The sequence below is a fragment of the Anas platyrhynchos genome, chromosome 13 (assembly GCF_047663525.1).
Source record: "Anas platyrhynchos isolate ZD024472 breed Pekin duck chromosome 13, IASCAAS_PekinDuck_T2T, whole genome shotgun sequence".
Taxonomy (NCBI): domain Eukaryota; kingdom Metazoa; phylum Chordata; class Aves; order Anseriformes; family Anatidae; genus Anas; species Anas platyrhynchos.
The window spans coordinates 2,883,004-2,903,222 of NC_092599.1; the positions used below are offsets into that span (position 1 = coordinate 2,883,004).

Sequence of the window (20,219 nt, forward strand, 5' to 3'; positions counted from 1 at the left end):
CCTCCTCTGTTCTCATTCTTCCTTCCCCCCGTATCTCCTTCCTCATCTTTCACACAGTTATAAGCTTTCTCCTCCCCTGCCTTCCATCTCCTCTTGGGGGAAAAGACAGAATTAACTAGAAGCATGAAAAACACAAAGAAGGAAAGACTGGAGGTACTTCAGGTCAGTCTGAGGCATTTTCTAGCATTCCTTTGATTGTAAAACTTTTTTTTTGTAATGCCAATTTTAGCAGTTTTGCTGGATCACCAAACATTCCTGCTCATTTTTACTCACTCTTCAGTGAGTATTGTCATGGTTTATGATCCTGCTAGATTCAATGACATTATCGAGAAGTAAGCCTGGGAAAATGCTTGTATACTTATACTTACACGCAACAGTGAAAACAGAAAAATAGAACTGCTGTTGGCAAATAAATATTCAGGAAGTGTATTATCTCCACCCTTACTGGTCTTTTGCAATATCTTTTCTGCTATCATTCATAAAAAAAAAAGTAAGACCATTCTAATCTGAACGTGAGATACTTTTAGCCAGAATACAGAATGCTCCTTGCAGCTCTCAGCATTCCATTGGGAAGGTAAGGATGGGTTTTATCCAGTTAGCAACAAATACATTGTACTAGCACGGCCTGAGAGATGAAAAAACAAAGCAATTCTCCACAGTAGGCTCAGGTTTTGCAGGAGTTTTCATATCTTAGTATGCAAACTCAGACCAAACACAGAAAGCAGACAGGTAAATCCATGTCTTTGATTTCTGTCAGTTTAGTTGTTAGCAAGGAATGGAACTGAAGTGATTAATCAAATTTAGCAGATGTGGAATCAATTCCATTGGTTCCCTAAGCAAAATTAGAAATTCATCAAGGGAGAAGCTTAATTTGTATTCATGTTGACTTACAGCGATGGTGTCTAAGATATCTGGAATTGCTCTGATTGCTGATGCCCACACTTCAAGTGCTCTATTTAAAAACTAAAATAGGAAATGAACTTCTTTACAAGCACACAGACATTGATAAGATAGAAGGGTTAAGGCATATCATCAAAGCTATGCAAAGCTTCTTGCGGTAGAAAAGCAAGAAGGATAAAATGGAAATACACTTAATCCAGGCTTCGAAAACTGGACTTAAAATATAAAATAATAGTAATATTAATATCCCATTCCTATTCACCTCGCCACATTGCTGTAGAAAGCTGGGAATAGGATGGTAAATGTTGGAATAGCATAAGAAAATACTTCACATATGAAACTTGCTACCAGCATACAAATGTCTCTACTATCTTTATCTGCAAACAGTGGGTGCATAAATCAGGGTGGTTTGTGGCACAAACCAGCATGACAAGCAAAGCTTCTCTTTGCCTGTGCGACTCAACTAGTGCGACTTCAGCACAGGTTTCTTTTTTTCAAACACTGTAGGTGTTTCATTCCCCCTGCTTTGTTCATCTAAAAGTTAGGCATCTCATTTGAGATAGAGGTGCCTGCCAAGAAAAAGTAAATAACTACCTTAGACTGCATATTGACTTCAGCTAAATAAAACTTAAGTGACATCAATCTTCTCCTTTGTTAGTAGACTACTACAAAATTTGGGATTTTCAATCCATTTTGTCATGATTCCTCCCCAAGCAGGACTTTTATTTTTTTTATTTATTTAAAATAATGGATATTCTGGAAGGTTTCAGTACAAGCTAAACAAACAATGCTGACATTCTGGTAATTGAAATGTTTCACTGCAGTTTGTTGAACTGCCCTGACACATTTCTTTTCAAATTGGCTCAAGCTGAAATGCTATTTCACAGTGCAATATGCTTTATATGTTTTATTTGGTGGGTAGATCGAGGGACTCTCATGTTTACCAATTAACTGCTTTTTTTAAATCTCCTCCTTTTCTAATTCCAACAGCAGTCCGCAAGAAGACAGACATTTTAAAAACTTTTTTTTTTGGTGTTGGGGGGTGTGTATGGAGCAGGGAAGAGACCTGATTCCAAACAGTGGAGCAGAAGAAGAAAAACAGAAGTGGACAGCAGTTGTGCAATCTCAGAAGGCTGTAGAAGAGTGGTCCTGCCCAGGAGACTGCCGAGATGCAACATACAGCTGTGACCCTTTGGTTATTGAAACCTGCTGGGTTGTTGCATCTCTCCTGGTAGCAGGAGAAAATCCCCCTGAGGCTGAGCCCCCAAGGGGCAGCTGTGAGACCTCAGCAATTACTAGATAATTTTTCTAACCCTTAGTAGTAGTCTCCAACCAAAACATCTGCTCACTTTTCTTTGTATAAGGTTGTTGAAAGACAGCTTTTCATTTCAGTGCTCAATCACTCTGCCATATTTCCTTTGAGAAATGGCAGCAACTTGAATGTAAAATACAAAAAATAAATTCTCTCTCCCATGCCACACTTACCAGGTAGAGCAGCTTTGTTTATGGCAGAGAATCAATTACCATCCTTCACTGAGATGGGGTTGAAGATTGTCCTACAGGCAAGACCAGGAGCCAAAACATATTGAGCATATCTTATTAACCCCTAAACATACTTCTTGTCCAGTCCCCAGAAAAGAACTTAAATTATGAATATTTGCTTTTTACTGATTATTAATGCATGGAAAGTGCTGCATATGACTAATGCATTTTTTCAGCCTACCTCATTTCTTTGTTTTCCCTCAGCTATCTTCATTTAAATTCTGAGTGGAGTGAATCACATGTGTTTATATGCATTCACTACAGTGTTTGGGGATCCTTGGTTCATGCTGAGGGAACAGCACCTCTCCCTGGTAAGTAAATAGGGCTCCAATTCCCATTTATTAAAATGTTTATATGAATTTATAAAAAAATAAAAACAAAACATCCTGAATCCACTGAAGATGATATGACATATATTCGTGATAAAATCAGAGTCTAAACTTGCAAATTTGCTTTAATATATGAATGGTTTCTTTCCACTCTTTCTTTTCCACTTTTCCTCAGTGGGTGCATAAGATGATAAAAGTGAGGTGTGAGATGAAGAAAACTCCCTCTGGATTTATTGAGAATACATAACAGAAAAATAGCTCCTATCTGTGTCAAAATCCCCAGCTTGGGAGTTCATAGCATTACGTTTGTTCTTTTTCTCTGCCGCATTTAATCTCCACATTAGCTAAAATCCACAGCACATGCCAAGAAAAGGTCTTGCATTTGGCAAAGGGCAAATAAATCTCTTCCAACTTTGACATCAGCCCATTGGACAAGTGGCATTGCTCCCAAAAGCCTATTTCACAAAAATTGGATTCAAAGGAGGAGGTCAGTTTCCCAAAAGAAATCTTGAAGCTGTACTAGACAATATGTAGAAGCTGACTAGAGGAATCACATGAAGACAGAGAAGACATAAACAAGGATTACATAAACAAGGATTAGCCAACCATGGGATTTCTTTTGATTCCTGTAGCTGATAATCTCACATTGCCACTCCAAAGTGGCCAGCTGCACCAGCCAAAGATAAAGCCCACTATACAAAAGGTGACCCATATGAATTAGGGTGAAAATCAATTATTTTTGAGAGCTATGAAATAGAATACTCAATGTAGAAGGAACACTGAGAAGAGGAACAGTAAGCAGACCTGATATATGTATATTTGCTTTCCCATTTAATGTAAAAAATTGATTGGGGAATTTTTTTGAAGGACTTGTGTATGATTCAAATGTAATAAACCATTCTACATCAGCTAGAGTATACAAACAGGTGAAGATTCAGGTAAAGGTGGTTTTGAACTACAGAGAAGACGGGAGAGAGGAATGGGGCAGGAAGAAAACATCTTTGAAGGCTGAGGACCTTCACCCAAGTACTGCAGCTTTGTAAATATAAAAAGGCTTGACAGAAGAACCCCAGAGGAAATCAAGTATAAAGTATTTCATGGTGCCTTTATTAATAAGATGCATAGTCTATTAATTAACTTTTCCTATTTAGCACATCTATATTTACACACTTAAACTGACATTAATATAAAGCAGTGTTGTGTGATATTAATAGCTCAGAGGTTCAGGGACAGCAGTAACTATGCATGCATGACCATCATAACCTATTATCACAAGTGAAAGGAAGAAGGTGAAAAAGAATGAACATCCTTTTTCCCTTAGGGTGAAATAGGTCTAGTTGCACTATTTCTGTAACAAAAGATTGAATTTGTCCAAATCATTCTCAGGAAGCTATGTGGTTTGACTTATTTTGCAGTACGTCCATCACAGTTTTGCTGTCAGAACCATAAGGGACTGGTATTTCTTTCCCCCCCCCTCCCCAGCATATATAGCCTAACCAGATTTTAAAAACCTAGAAGAGAAATCCACATAGACTATAAATGCTGCATAATGAAATGTGAGCAGATATAAGGAAAGCTTTAGTTAAAACAGAGCATCTGTATGGTACATGTCAGGATTTAATCATACATACAGAAAGACAGAGCAGGTTCTTTCTTTTTTATGAGCAAAGATGTGTGATTTTAGTACTTTAATTAGCTGTGAAGAGAAATTACAGCTACACAGATCCTCATTTCATTTCTGCTTTCTATCAAAGATCTCTGGAAAAAAAATACCATATAGACGATTTATTTTATCTTCTTTAAAACAGTGGCATTATCTATTTAGTCATTTAATAATAAAAAAAAGCCTCAAATTCTACTTCACACCAGTGAAGTGGACACACTGGTAATATTGTTTTGCACATGGAGTGTTTAAAATCCCTTGCATTTGCCTCAGTGCAAATCTTGCTCCTTTTGTTTACTTTTGCTCAGCAGCAGAAGGCCTTCTGGGATGCTCAAAAATTGCAGCATGCTTATAATTGTTAGTAAATTAATACAGAAGTACAAGTAAATATGGCACGCAGTATGTAAATATTTTTTTTTTTTTTTTATAAGCAGATCAGATGGGGAATACCATGGTGCTGGAAGTAGCAAGGTCTAGGCTTAATTCAGTGATTTACAATGCAAGTTCTAGATGGTGCCCTTCTTGCTCCTGTACTCAGTGTCAGGGTTTACCCATGGCAAACTGCATAATGGGAATGTTTTGTGTCCTACAGGGGTAGACTGAGACTCCATACAGTAGGAATGAATAGGCTTTTTTTGTGGAATAGACCATACAAAAATGCAAATAAAAGATTTGACTGAGCACTAGTTAGGAAAATATTTTCAGTTAGTAACTGAGCAGTTAAATAGAAAATAAAACTAGCATTATTGACAGGATGGAAAAAAAAAATCAATGGAAAGTTCTCTACAGACTCTGGCACAGATTGCTTACCCATAGCTTTGTTTTATTGCAACTACCTATGTGAAATACCTCTTTCTCAGCTTTGCATTTTCCACGTCTACTCAAATTTACTTTTATTACCAACGTATACTATTTGCTGTATTGCTGTTATATTCATGAACTGAAAGAGATAAAGATTATAGTTCTTAGACACTTGTCCATTTCACTCATCTACCTACATTTCCACATGGAAATAGAATCATGGTTACACACTGTGTCTTGCATTAAAAGCAACTTATTGACTTGAGTTAATGCTTTACTGTGTAACTGGCATTGGCATACAGTACTAAGCATAGTTTGTGGCAACCCACAAATAAACTATCAGCCATGTAAGACCCAATGTCAGTAATGTTCTGCTTAAGACCATGCAACTACATATCAGTTGGCTAGGAAGCGTACTGGCACGTTGGTCCAGTGGCTAAATCCTGCCTAAACAGAAAAGACAGGGGATCTGTAGGGTGATTTCGATATGGGTTATTGTACAACCTGTACAGCTGCTAAGCAATTATGCTGCAGCCTGAGGGTATATTCCACTTCTCTGAAGCCTCCACTGATGTCTCCTACATGAAGCTGATTCACTCAGGCTTTGCATGTGGTAAACAGTCAGCTCTGATAGTATTCCAGTGAATTAACTGTTGATGAACTTGAGCTTATGTATCATACAATTACCCGGGTGTATTCGGTTTGTCTTTGTTCTCAATCAGCTTTATAGCTGCAGAACTGTATGGCCACAGCTAAAGAAGAGCAGGCCTCTGGCATCAAAGTTTTCTGTCAATGAGCTGTCAAAAGCAATACTAAGTCAGTTGTGTTTCAGTGATGTTTAAATTATATTAAAACAGAACACCCAACAATCCAGCAACTAGTTTATTACAGTACCTTTTGTTCTGCCGCAGCACCTCTGAGCCTTTTCTCCAGTTAATAACTGCTCTGGGAGAAGCACTTGGTTTACAACCAATTGTAACTTCACCTCCAACTTGAACAATGGAGATTTTTTTCACAGGATTTTTTGAAAAATCAGGGGCCGCAGCTAAAAATAAAGAGCACAATGGTATGCAGTTGACAAGTTATTAAATGAACTAGCTAATTTCTGAGTAACGTAGTAGGTGAATCCAATAATTGCTTTGCTTTTAAGCTTTCTGCAAGAGTGGATATATCAAACGTGAAAAATATAATTTAACACCAAAGCACAGAATTCATTTAGTCTCATTTATGCTGCTGTTTCTAAAGTCTCCAGTCACACAATCCTTCCTCAGGATTCTGCGCAGACTGGGAGAAGAGGTCTGTCTGCAAAGGAGGTTCCTGAGCAAAGCTTCATCAGCAGTATAAATACTTTTCCTGATCCTAGCCACAGGTATTCATCTGCAGAGTTTAGAACATGCATTTACAATTTATCAATAATTTTCTCTTTATTAACTGACTCAAAGTTTATGCACAGAGATGTGCAGTATTTTATGGGAAAATTCTCCTTAAGACCTACAACAGTTAGTTACTCCTGAAGTCAGTGTTTTACCACTTTCAGCAGTACTTGGCTGTAGAACAACCTTTATATTTTCATATTGATAGGGGAACACTTATAACGTGAAAAAATTATATTTTATGTGGTTCTCTGGTAATCATTTAGATTATTTGTTGTATGTTATTTACTTTTATATAAACATTTGCCATGTTCTTTAATGTTAGAACTATTTTTCCCACTTCCTGAAATGATTTTTAAAACTTCAGAATAGCTATTAATAACTCAAAATATTAAGTGAAAAATAGTATTCTTTAAACTTGAGTGCATGTGAAAAACAGACTACAAATGAGATTAGGATTTTGCCCTTAAACCAGCCATGAAATCCAAAAACATTCCCACATAGCGCTTGAAGCACAAGCAAGGAAACATGAACGTGCTTGAACTGCCAGGTGGAATTTAATCTAGTTATTTCTTAATTTCAGATTTTTGAAAGCAATGTCCTATTATACTCAGTGTCTTCATTTTAATGACATTTACTCACCTATCACCCGCAATTCAGCATTGGCATATATAGTATCGTACTTGTTTTCTGCTACACACTGATACAGGCCAGAGTCTGACATATTCAGCATCGGTATGGTAAGAGTTCCATTGTATATTTGGATTCTCTCCTGATAAAAGAAAAACAAGCAAAAAACATTGACAGAGCCAATAAATGCACAGTCCCAAAGCCTTTTGGTATCATGTTGATAATTCAAAGTGGAGACATTTTTGGAAATCACGTTAGACAGACTCATCAGAATTACAATGCATACATCAATTATGATGGATGTATTTTCAGACCCTAACTCTTCAAAGCTTTTCAAGGCACATGTTGCAGAGTCATTGCCTTGGGCAGGTTTCCCCAGATGTTCCAGCTGTGACATGTGTTTGCCTGCTTTGCCGAGCTGTGAACCTGGGCATGCTTCACCACGAAAAAGACAGAAGCAGCTACCGGAGGGCAGGCACGGCTGCACCATGCTGGAAACCCGGAGCATCTTCCATATGGCTCCTGAGAAGCAGCACCTACATCCCTCTCCAGGGGCATGGTGAGGGATGATTTACCCTCCTTTTCTATTAGACAAATCTAACAATGATAATTGAAGATGATCAGAAAGACTCTGCGGGAGACAGAGGTGTTCAAATAACTGAAGTTTAAAATGTCATCACCTCCACGTCACAGAAAAATGATCCACTGAAAGTTCTGCTGAAACCAACACTTAAAATCCTATTGAAAACCCACAGGTAACTGTTCAAGTCAGAAAACAAACAAACATGTTCTTCATGGCTTGAATTTGTATTCACCATATATTGCTTTGATGTAATTCTGATGAAATAGAGGAAACTGCACAATACGTAAATTTGGACCACAGCTTTTTTTTCTGGGTGCATTAAAAGGAGTTTTGTTTGCTTTATCTTAAGAAATAAAGAACGTTTTGTAATAATGTAAACATAACTTTAATCTAAATATTTTGCAAATTAACCATTGCTAACTTCTGGAGACAATCATAGCTCCACAGCAAAACATAACACTGTGAAGTAAGAGAGAATGTGTTCTCCAAAACATATTGGTGTGGAAGAAAAGAACAACAGGGAATTCCATCACCAAGCGCACATCAGAGAAGGGATATTACTATTATTATTATGCTACTATTTTAGTGTGACTCTACTGCCTCTGAAACAGTAAGAGGAACATATGTTGTTACATTAAATAGTACAGTCCTTTGCAGAACACCTATAAGCACCTAAAACATTTGTGATTTGCTGAATGCGTACAGCCTAACTTGCTAAGCTGCCACAGGTAAGCTCTTTGCATCCCTGTCAGGGAATTTCTCTTGCTGTACTGCAGAGGGGAGAGAGTTGCCTGTTGAGCCAAGGAACTGTTTTTTAGTACTCTGGCTTTTCCTTGGAGGTCTCTCAACCAAAAACTGACCCAGTCCAACCTTGTTTAGCTTGGAAATATGATGAGCACAGCCTGCAGTTATATGGCTGGTGCACTGCAAACTAATTAACAACATTACATTACTTATCTACTGTTAATTTTTTGAGGCTCTTGCTACAGATATATTCCGCATACTTAGTTTTACCTTCAGGCTGTTTGCTATCCTCTTGGTACATTCTATTTACTTATTTATTTATTTTACAAACTTCCTTTGAATAAAACCCCCTTCTGAAGCAACACTCACACTTCATACACATGCCAAATTCCCCACGATTCTCAGCTGGCTCTTTTGAGCTACATAGATAAAGAGAAGAATAAAGCACACCATGTACACACGCAGGAATAATGCAGAGATGACCAACTAGGTGGCCAGGGAGAAAAGGTTTGACAGAGAGCAGACAATATCCTTAGACGAAGTCCCAAGGTGGAAAGTGTCTGGGAGGTATTCTTCCCATGATATTTCCAACAAGCAGGGTGCTGTGACAGACTTAATATTTTATTATACCTTTCTTGTACTTTCACCTCCAAAATATCCATTTTGTCCACTGAGCAATGACATTCTGCATTTTGTTGCCTGAAGTATTCCATTTACAATACACTGTAAGTACTGTGAAAGTGTTGGTTGAAAATGTTTCTGTAGAGTGTTTTATCCTTTTTTTATTGAAACGATGCAATTGAAAAGCAACAGACTCTAAATATCACTGTCTTCAAAACGAGAAACCAGATAATCTTGCTTAGGGACAGGTGACAATATGAGTAAAACTCTTGGGTTTTGAAAAACTGCAATCGAAGTAAATTCTAGCTAGCCTTCTCAGATGGTAGTTGAACTCTGTTGAGGACTAATCCTGAAGAAAATCATAAGGAAGATTGGACCTTTCTCCCATTGTTTCAAATATACACTAGTAAATCAAACAAGTGCTGGTTTTGCAACCCAGTAGGTGTTAATTTAACCTATATGTTTTGAAAGTGCTTCTGTATGTTTACACCCAATAGATACTGCATAGGTGCTTAATTAAAAGGGAAAGTTGGCTTTAGCAGTACATAAACATTGAATCTTGCCACAGATATTTAGAAGACTAATGTGCCAAAGCTTGGCCATCACAAAAGAATAATTATACTGCCCTGAAAGAACCAAAGCCAAGTTCTCAAAAACTTAATGGCATAAGTTTTGCTTGCTTAAGTGTTTGAAACTCCATTTGACTTCCCCTCTTGTACCCCACTCCTACCACTCCATTACTTCTCTCCACTGTCATCCTTCTTTGTCCTTTAAGTGAGATTTTTCCACATGTTCTCCATTTCCTTATAACTTTATATGGTTTCCTTAGGTCTGTTATTCCTCTACATAGCACCATATAAATATTAAACTCAATATTAACTGATTTTCAGAGCTAATTCAGTTAAAGTACTAACATAGCATAAAAATGGCCATATTGCATCAGACCAAAGGTCCATTCTGCCTACAGGTTAAGAGCAGAAACCACAGAAAAGTACAGGTTAACAGGCTGACCAGATTGCTCTGAAATACTCCTCCATTGTCAATTGGCATCCTACTGACTTCCCAAACTACAGACTGTCTACAGATGTGCTCTCTATTTCTGGACGGAGTCCTCTTTCACTACCTGTAATAGCTATTTTTAAACTCATCCATGTTATTGTCATGTCTTGTAGCACTCAGATGCCCTGTAAGAAATCATAACTGACAATACTATACATTTCAATGTATATGAATTCAAAGTAGAAGCTTTGTGTTGCAAAGAGGTTGTGCTATTTATTTTCATATATTAAGCATAATAAATCTATGAAAAAGGTAGTGTTGTAAAGTGAATACTGCGACTAAACCTTGTAAAACCAAGATGAACAAGAAAGCTAACAAGACAGGAACCTTACCTCTGATGTGAGAGGCTGGCCATTTTTTAACCAGCTGTAGGAAGGGCTTGGTTTTCCTTTTGCCTTACATTCCCAAAACAAACTGTCATAGAGAGACAGAAAGGCATTTTGGATTTTTTTATCCCATTCAGGGAGTGCTGAAAAGAATACGCAAGCCATTTTAAGCAGGAGAAATGATTTTGCTGGAGTTACACTACCATTAATTAATGAACTGACAAAAGCTAATTAGTAGTTGACCAACACATTCATAATATATTGCAAGTGAATTCCACATAACAAATCTTCTAGCACAGAACTTCAAGACTAATTTGGGAAGCGGTCAGGAAATTCAGTTTAGATATTATTCAGTTTTTTGGCCAAGATTTGCACAAGCAGTTATTATAGATGCCTGAAATTCTGGGCATGCTTTCTGAAAGCAATAAGACCCCTACTTTCTGAAAGCCAGCCATCTTCTCCATGTTCTTTGATCTCTGTACCAAAAGGAGAAATATCCAAATTATTATTCAGTAGTTAATCAAACTCACAGATATCAAGTGCTACCCCTCTGTTTTACTCACACACCTGAGACCAGGGTTTCCTAGCACATGTTGAAAGTAAGATGTAACTTACAACAAGTACTACACAAAGGAATTAGTGTTATTCAGAACAGCTTTTGAACATTTGTGACACATTAACAAATTCATTGCTGCATAAAAGCAAAATTTGCAAAAAATTCCACACAAGTTCTGTAAACACACAACTAAGCACTGAATGATGGAGTTGAGCAGGAATTAGCATGAAGCAGACCAACACTTCAAACAGTTGCCAACATGTAGGTGAATGAGACCTAGGCAGAAAGACCAACAACCACTTGGCTTTGGGATACACCAAAGCCACTTGCAAGCTTGCATCCCTCCATGTCTAGGATATGTGGTCGGTGTCTCAGAATCCCTTTATAGATTCTTCACTGGGTTATTAAGTCAACTCTGCAGACTCCATGTGTGAGCATGTGTAAACACAGACTGTTCTCATATACAATAATTTTATTTTAGGAAGAGTATTGTTACCCTTTGAGGCAGCAGAAGTAGGTACTAAAAAAACCTCCCTCCATAGCATGATCCTAGGGGATAGCTCATGACTGTGCCCCAACAAAGCACCCTGAAGTGGTTCAACATTAGATTACAACAATGCCAAACACCTGTTTCAAGCAACAGGAAAGTACATGTATATGGGATAAACCCCCCAATACTTAAGTGATTCTAATTATGTGTCATCTTCATTGCTCTCTGAGCCTAAGACACAGATCTAAATACCAAACAAAGCAGCAGCCAGTGCCCAAGAAACTCTAGTTCCTAGAGACGAGCTGCCTACACAGCAAGCAAAACCACAGCAGCACAGAAATTAAGAGGAAGTAAATTAAATAGGTAATATCCCAACACACTCCTAATATGATAAAACCTTGTGCAAATGCTTCACAAGTGCTGTTTATATATTTCACTATGAACAACTATTAATTAATTTACAAAGCGCAATAAATAAGCACATTGTTTCAAATTACATTAACTGATCATTAGTTTGTAATTGCCTATGCTGTTATCAATCATGCACAGGTAATCTACTGAACTTAATTTTAATGGAACTGCTTGATTGACATTCTGTGAAAATTAGTGGGCAATGAAAACAAGAACAACCCCCATAAAAGCAAAGAAATAAACATTCAAAGCAACAGCAGACTGCTCTCTTCCTGGCATAGATCTTGATCTTAGCCAGGGCTGCAGGAGTTTAGCAAAGCCTGTATTATTTCATGAGAAGAGATTTCCTTAAAAACAAAAACTTGCCAAGGTCTGAACAGATATTAATTATAGGCTTATAGTCTAGCTCTTTGTACTTGTCATCTTACTGCTATATTTTATTTTCCCTTATTTTGAAAGATTCATAAGGCAACAAAAAGATCTCCAGATCTCTTATGTCCAAATATGTTACTTTCTGTGGGTATTAAAAATGGGACCAAACAGAATATAATTCACCTTGGCTATAATGGAGCATCATGTGTACCATGGATCACAGGAAATTAATGTGTAGGAAGGGAAGACAAATGAGAGAACAGTTTCACAGAAGTATTATTCCCCATTTTGGGAGAGGAAGAAGGAAAGTGAGGCAGGAAGATGATTTTCCCCAGTTTTGCCCTCATTTGTTTATGGAGCAACAAGGTTCAGCTAGAATAAAAGGTGAATAGAAGGTGAAAATCTTTTACATATATGAACCAAAATCTCATGAATCCTTCCCTAATCTGCATCTAGGCCAGCTTTATACTGCTGTGAGCTGTTGAGAGTAAATCGCTGCCCGCCGTTAATGTTTCATGTAAATGTACCAGGGATTTTTCTGCCTTGTATTAACCTTTACAACTTCATCACGGCACAGCCCACATTTTCAATCTGAGTTTTAATGCAAAATATCTTTATTTGCTGAGGATGTAATTCAGTGAAGGTCACTGCAGACCTCCAATCATTTTTTAATCAGCTTAACCTGAACTACATTTCATATTTCCAGTAAGGGGCTAATAGACTTGATATACAAAATATATCTGAACTCTATCAAGCTCTGAAAAAAACAAATGAAGAAATTAATCAATCTGCTTACCATAGACAAATAATTGACCTCTTGCAATGTTTCTTCCTCGAATGTTTCCTGCAACGCATTCATAAAAACCTTCATCTTCTTGCTGAACATCCAGGATTTCAAGAACTCCTTTAGTTTGGTCATGTTTGATTTTCTTTGTCAGTGACTTTCCATCAGACCTCTTCCAGCTAATACTAGGGACTGGACTAAATAATTATATTTCATTAGAGAAAAAGAGAGCATTTGTTATAGCAGAAAAGATAACGTGAAATCCTTTTTACAGAATATTTTAAAAAAGAAATCACTTCACTTTCTAGGAGTGACATATAGAGGTTCATAAGACTGAGGTTTTATAACTCACCTAACTTATTTAGGGGCACAAGTCCAACTGTGGGGTGAAGTCCTCAATCAACTTTGATTGCTCGTAAAGCCAATTTGGATTTTGCCCACAGTAACTCTGAGGGTCCAATCCTGCCTTTTAACACTTACAGTGAAGGGACAACTCTGGAAGTCCAAATAAACACCACAGAAGCACTGAATTATTGACTGGTTTTCAGAGCAAACAAGTTCCCTCTGGCAATAAAGGTATTCTCACACCTCAAAATAGGAAAAACTGGACAAGAATTCAAAGGAGCTAAAAAGAACAATAAATCTAGGTATAAAAAATGGGATCCAGGGTAGAGGAGGGAAGGAAGACAGCTGAGCAAGGAAATGGAAAGTATGAGACGTTGAGGCTGAAAGGAGATAGAGACAAAAGAATATTTCTTGTTTCATGTTTTTGTAGCTTTCTATCATTTTCATTTATATTTGGATCAATGTATTCTATATGATAAAAAATAGTCAAGTGTGAAGAAGGCTATAAATACTTCTTGGATTTCTGGTAATATCGCAAACCATACAAGCCTCGCTTTCATGATCTATTATGTCACCAGAACGCTTTGAAATATTAATAGTCTTGGATTTCACAGTTGCTTTCTGTTACTGAAAACTACAGTAAGCTGCTTTTTCTAAGCAGGCGAGCAGTTACACTTCGAACAGCTTCTTACAGAGGCTTCTGTATGCTGCCCACTTTCCCATAGGAAGTAACATCAATAGCAAACATTTGGTACTAAACTTCAAAGATAACTTTCATGGAAAGCAGAAGCATGTGTTGCCCTTGCCTGCTGGTCCCTAAGGTCTCTGGCCCGCAGCGCTGATGTACAAAGCATTTACTCCTTTTTAGAAGAGACAATAACGGCTGTCAGTTCAGGTGTAGCTCCCACATTTTGAGGCTGTGTGCCGAGGATAGTTATGAGACCACCCAAAACCAGAAGGGCCCGGTCCAGAAGTGCAGGCACTGGGCAAATTATGTGGATTGAACAACTGGCCAGATGTTAACCAGCTACAAATACACAGCCACCAGAAAAAGACTAAGTGCAGGGCAATTCACAGCTGGACCACTCTGATGTACAAGGAACAGCAATGCCATAAAGCGTGCCTAGTCGTGCATTTAAGCTCATAGACAGAACGGCTGCGTATGGGAGACTCTTTGCCACAGAAGCTCAGCTGGGCAAGGGAGCCCCCAACAGTCCTTCCTGTGCTCCTTAAAATGAAAAAAAATAAAATAAAAAATCAGTCCCGAGGCCACAGATTTAACCAAGGGATGTCTAGCAGCTATTTACACAGCATAATAATTTCTCCAGCTACCTCATTTTCCATCATAACTGAACTGCCTGTGAAAGTGGTTTGTAACCATCTGCAATATGTTTCAGACTCTGGAGTTAGCTCTGCACCGATGTGTGTGTGCATATATTCATATACACACAAATTCTGACTCTCATATGACCCCTCCAACACAGCTGAGCAATTTACACACCTGAGAGACTGGGATGTGTCAGACAGCATTAACCAGTGGAGGAGCTGGAAAGAACAGATTTTATTCTTCTGTTTCCCATTTTGGTTCAGGATCTACAGATGGTAGTTTAAATACCCAATCTTTTTGGACAGCAGTAGTTGCCATCACCACCACTATTTGTCCTTCACTATGAGACTAGAACTTATATGAGATGCAAACGTATTTAATATTAGTCTCCTACTAGGAACTTTAGGGGGACTAGACTTTGTCAAAGGCACTGGCCCACCTATTAAGGCATTGCCTATTCCCACCAAACCTTACGTGACATTACTCATGCAGAATTTCTCCAAACCAAGTTACTTTATATTCATTTAAAAGAAACATAGCTCTTGTGCAGAACAGGTCTGTCCCACTGCTGCTGTGATCAAGTCAGGAAAACAGCCAGAAGTATTTTGCAGTCTTGCGATAGATTGACACAGACCATTGATGACATGCAGGAAGAGTGTGGCTGGCTTTAAAACGCTATAGCATATTAAATAATTGGTGTATAGTTACTGTATAAGGGAATCCTCCAGCACCCTGAATGCCAGGAGCATTTGACTGCTTACTTTAAAGGCACCTCTTTTTTTTTTTTTTTTTCTTTTTAAATACGAAACAGATTAAAGGAAGCTAACATCACGTGGGAGAAGACAGACAATTAGATGCATTCAGTTATGCCCTGCTACCTTAAAATGTTTCATCTAAATATTTCCTATTCTATTAGGTTTATTTCTTAGCACTGACTGCATGCAGGAAGCCTGACTGACACCAAGGCCAGAGGCAGGGCTCTATGGAAAAGGGCCCCTTCTGTCAACTTGTCAAGTTTACCAAGGTTGGCATTGAAACCACTGTCCTGTTTTAATTCTCCTCGCCAGATACTTATAATGATATCCTTGGGGATGTTTCAAGGCAAACTTTCCTCCTTGTTTGCCCCATCCTTCCTAACAAGAGTGAAGGAAATGCACTGCCTCTGACGCTAACTGCAGCGAGATGACAAAACCGAGTCTGGGTTATCAGCTTTACTGTATTTAAATGCATACTTGCAATAAATACTTAACAGCACTTTGCTCTTCTGGGGATGCTTGCACCAAGTGGCCTCATTTTATCAAAAGAGGGAATTCATTTGTCAAGAGAGCAGCTCCTCAGCAGCCTGAGGTATGGGTTCAACGAGCAGGCTGCAGGAGGAGCCAGAGCTCAGCTGCATGCCACCACCCACAGCAGGGCCTCTGATATCATGAGGGAGTTTAAAAGGTCTGCACTTCTTCATTGCCTTTGCTGATACCTCCTCACCTTAGGCTTCTCAACATCTTTAATCATCGTTTTGCAGAAGGCAGTTTTTTGGCAGAAACTAACATTCCAATGTTAGTTTACATTTTTATAACAAAATCTCTTAACACAATTATCGCCGCAGGCCATACAAAACCTTTCACAGTAAAAAAAAAAAATAAAATAAATGAATGGCTTTAAAAAGACTGAACATAGAATTTACTGTAATGATTTTTTTTTTTTTTATGAACAAATTGATGCTTTAGGTATTTGTATTCTTGTAGGTAAATGTATGCAAAGTATAGTTTAACAACTACAGCCTTGTGAACTATGCTGCATAATCATCCTATTGAAGGCCAGCACCTGACATTTTTACACAGACTAATATCTTCCCATACAGATTTGGGGCTCTCCTGAAACTTGGGGGTCTTTCTAGTTACTAAAATAACCAAATTAGAATAGATAATTGCTTGGGGCTAAGAAGTTTTTGATATCTAAACAATGAGAATACTTTTCAAATTTATTACATTTCACAGACAAGTCTTGCTTTCACCTGAGTAAATAAAACAGTGCATAAATATGAGTGTCTTTGTACATAAATCTGTAGTTTATTTGAAACCTTCAGAGCACCTAGAAGTACTGAGCTCAGCTACTAATTTAATTTATACTCTACCATACAGACAGCAGAATCACAAAACCATAAGTTACTAACTTGGAAAGAAAAGGAGATGGAAAATATTTTTTGGTTGGTGACAAGTCTTGTCACACTGAAGATCAAATTAATTCATCTACAGCACTACACCCCACACAGAGATGAAGGTCCCACCCTTTTGCAGCAAACACTCATCTGATGCATCACACCTGGGCCACCTCTTCGCCCTGTGCATTTGAGGACACCTCACAATAAAATTAAATCCCAGCTTCAATAATGAAGGCTATGCCTAGTTAAACAACTGTCACAGAGCTGAGGTATGAAAACTGCTATCGTGTCGGCATCAACTACTGACACAAGGAAGAGTTAGGAACCAAGGGGCCTAATAATTAAAGTACTCAGACTCCTAATCATTCTGATGTATTACTTGGGAAACACCAGAGAGATAAAATTCTCTGAAACCTGATATTGCCTTTCATTCTGCTCTGGTCACATGCCATTCACGTTAATGTAAGAGGATCTTGCAAGAGCTGCTTGCTCATCCCTTAAGGTACAAATACTAAGATACTTGTTCTATCAGAAATGTGGGCTGAAAGTAGCAAACCACTTAAGGCAGAAAAAATGAATCATACATATCATTTAGAATTCTGTAATTGATACTTCTACAGCCTCCTGCATAAAATCTTGAAGAATATACTGGAGTAACCATCTAATGAAGAAGTGAAACCTGGTACTTATATGCAACTTCAATACAGATGGTTATTTGGAACCCTCTCGTGGCTGTGTAATTACCTACGTTCACTAACTCTAGAAAAACTTCTCTGAAGACATTTACAGAAGGAAGGATTAACATCTTCCCCTAGAAAAAAAAATATATATTCTAGGTTAAAAGAAATTCTGGTTTATATTATTTATATGTGCCCTTTACAGCCTCGGTTGGCAAAATCACATCTCCAGGGATTCTGAACAGATTATCTCCCTATCTTAGAAGTAAAACATAAGCACAGCTTAATAAATATGTGCATCAGATATGGAAACTACTTCACTTACTTTCACTTCAGAAACTATTCCTATTTGCACAACAGAAAGGTTATTTTGGAAGAAATCAATAGAAAAGTACAGTAACTCAACTGAATGTATCTGTAAGCAACTCCTTCCATCATACTCAGTCCCCTAAGACACAGCAAACAATAATTTAGATATATTGCATGATTAATATAGCTTGATCCAAAACATGACTTAATACTAGCATAGTATTAAACACTGCCAACATAATGAAATTAGTGCAGAACACAGTCTCATCTCTTCTATTAAATTGCCACAGGCTGCAGTATTTGAAATAGCCACATTAGTATTTCATTTTTCAGTTTTCCATTTTCAAAGAATTAAATTGTGTATTTTTTTGTCTAAATTCATAGAACGGTTTGGATTGGAAGGGACCTTAAAGATCATCCAGTTCCAACCCCTGCCATGGACAGGACACCTCCCACCAGACCAGGTTGCTCAGAGCTCCATCCAGCCTGGCCTTGGGCACTTCCCAATGACTGGAAGAAACTTTCAGGGATTCTCCATGCCAATCACCATATAGATGCATGCTACTTACCCTCCTTTTTGCCCAGTCATATTTCCATCACAGTGAGGACTAACTTGCTTTTCAAAAGCTTCTCCATTATTTATGGTCTGTTTTGCAGGATTTAGAGGAGAACTGGCCCAAGCTCTGTGGGATCCATGCCTTCAAACCCTCTTCCTCCCAGGTATAAACACCGACTCTTTGCCCTGTCATGTCGTGTCTCTCCCCCCACCCGCCCCCCCATTTATTTTCAAAAAAAAAAAAATAAATAAAGTGTTTATAACTATACTAGAAGACAATTTGCATGAATCAGTTATGACATTTTCATGTAAAATGCATGAAGAGAGCTTCGCAAGATTGCAATGGGAGGGACCATAAATGCTTCTTGATAGCAAGAGTCCAGTAACCCTCGAGCTCTCAAAAAGCTTCCACAGAAGGTACATGGAACACAACCACCTCTGTGCGTTCTGTAGTCTGACTGGAAGGTACTTCTCAGTTAAGTGGCTTTGAGTTCCCCTAGGTAAAAGGTCTTAAAACTCAGCCCTTAGTCTGGCCTCTTGTACGTGTGTTTAAATGTGGAAGTGATTTTTTGAGCAACGTCCAAGAGTATGATTTGCTATTCCATATAGAAGAGAGATGCTATTTCTCTAAATACCATGAAAGTACTTTCATTTAAGACTTCTGGAGACCAAAACCACAGCAGGTTGCCTATAATCTGCCTCAGATGTGAAAGATTTCTGTTATTCATGGTGCAGAAGTGGTAGCAGCTGACAGCATTGTCTGAACCAGTGGACTAACAGTATGAATATAGAAAATTATGGATAATGGGAAAGCAGTTCTGAAATCCAAGAGAGATAATAACCGTTAGTGCTTGTGGCAGATCAGAGGTATAGCTCAACAAATGTTGAGCTGAATTGATTTTAACATAAACAGACAATGGTAGAGGCTAGAGTTTTAGTGGAATTTAGGCATCTAAAGGTGCAGATGGCCACACTGCTGCACTTATATGTGCCTAACTACAGTTGTAAACAGCTGGAGGTAGGAAACAGATTTAACAATACCACTAATCACCTACATACCTTTAAAAAGCCAGTCTTATCTAATAAGTGAAGAGTATTTCACCTGTAATCTGTTTCTCTTGGTTTATTCACACACAAATGTCAGCTCCAGAATACTCACTCACTGATTTAAGATGTGGTTCGAGGTTCTGTTCAGAGCCAAGAGACCGGGAACAGTCCTGTACAGTATGAGACATCTAACCTATCCAAAAAATCTCGAGAGGAGAAATTTAAACACTCCTCTCAAGAGCCTTTACTTACACACAGCACTTCTCCAGAACGTATACATTAGACTATGTACATAGGAACAGAATGATATCAAAAAAATGTGGAAAAGATTTCTGCTCCTGGATCGCTAGTATTTACTTAGTGAAAACTCCAGGGAAGTATACCAGCACTTGTTTCAGCTGCCATGCTACACATGGAGAAATGTATATTAAAGTGTATATTAAAGCTGCGTTAACCCTCTCAGCCCTTCCATTTTCCAGGCGCAGCATTAGTAGGTACTGTGTACCTACACATACAGTACGTACTGTGCTTGCTGAGATATTTCATTATCCACATGTCCTTTCAGACCACCTTCCTCCTCCCTCCCAAAGGTTCTTAAAATGTTAATGCATCACAC

General features: G+C 38.1%; 1 protein-coding gene across 15 annotated transcripts in view; it reads right to left on the reverse strand.

Moving 5' to 3' along the window:
* The window catches only part of LOC101794429 (contactin-6), a 145,655-nt gene that overhangs the window by 36,380 nt on the left and 89,056 nt on the right, over nt 1–20,219 (reverse strand). For 8 of the 15 annotated variants that reach the window (XM_072044321.1, XM_072044318.1, XM_072044323.1 and 5 more), the window contains 4 exons: nt 13,197–13,381; nt 10,578–10,714; nt 7,251–7,380; nt 6,130–6,280 (listed from right to left, as the gene is read on the reverse strand). In XM_072044321.1, coding sequence (XP_071900422.1) covers nt 6,130–6,280; nt 7,251–7,380; nt 10,578–10,714; nt 13,197–13,381 — 603 coding nt within the window. Of the gene's footprint in view, nt 1–6,129; nt 6,281–7,250; nt 7,381–10,572; nt 10,715–13,196; nt 13,382–13,536; nt 13,677–20,219 lie in introns of those variants that run through there. The other 7 variants (XM_072044332.1, XM_072044333.1, XM_072044334.1 and 4 more) reach the window with 4 other exon arrangements.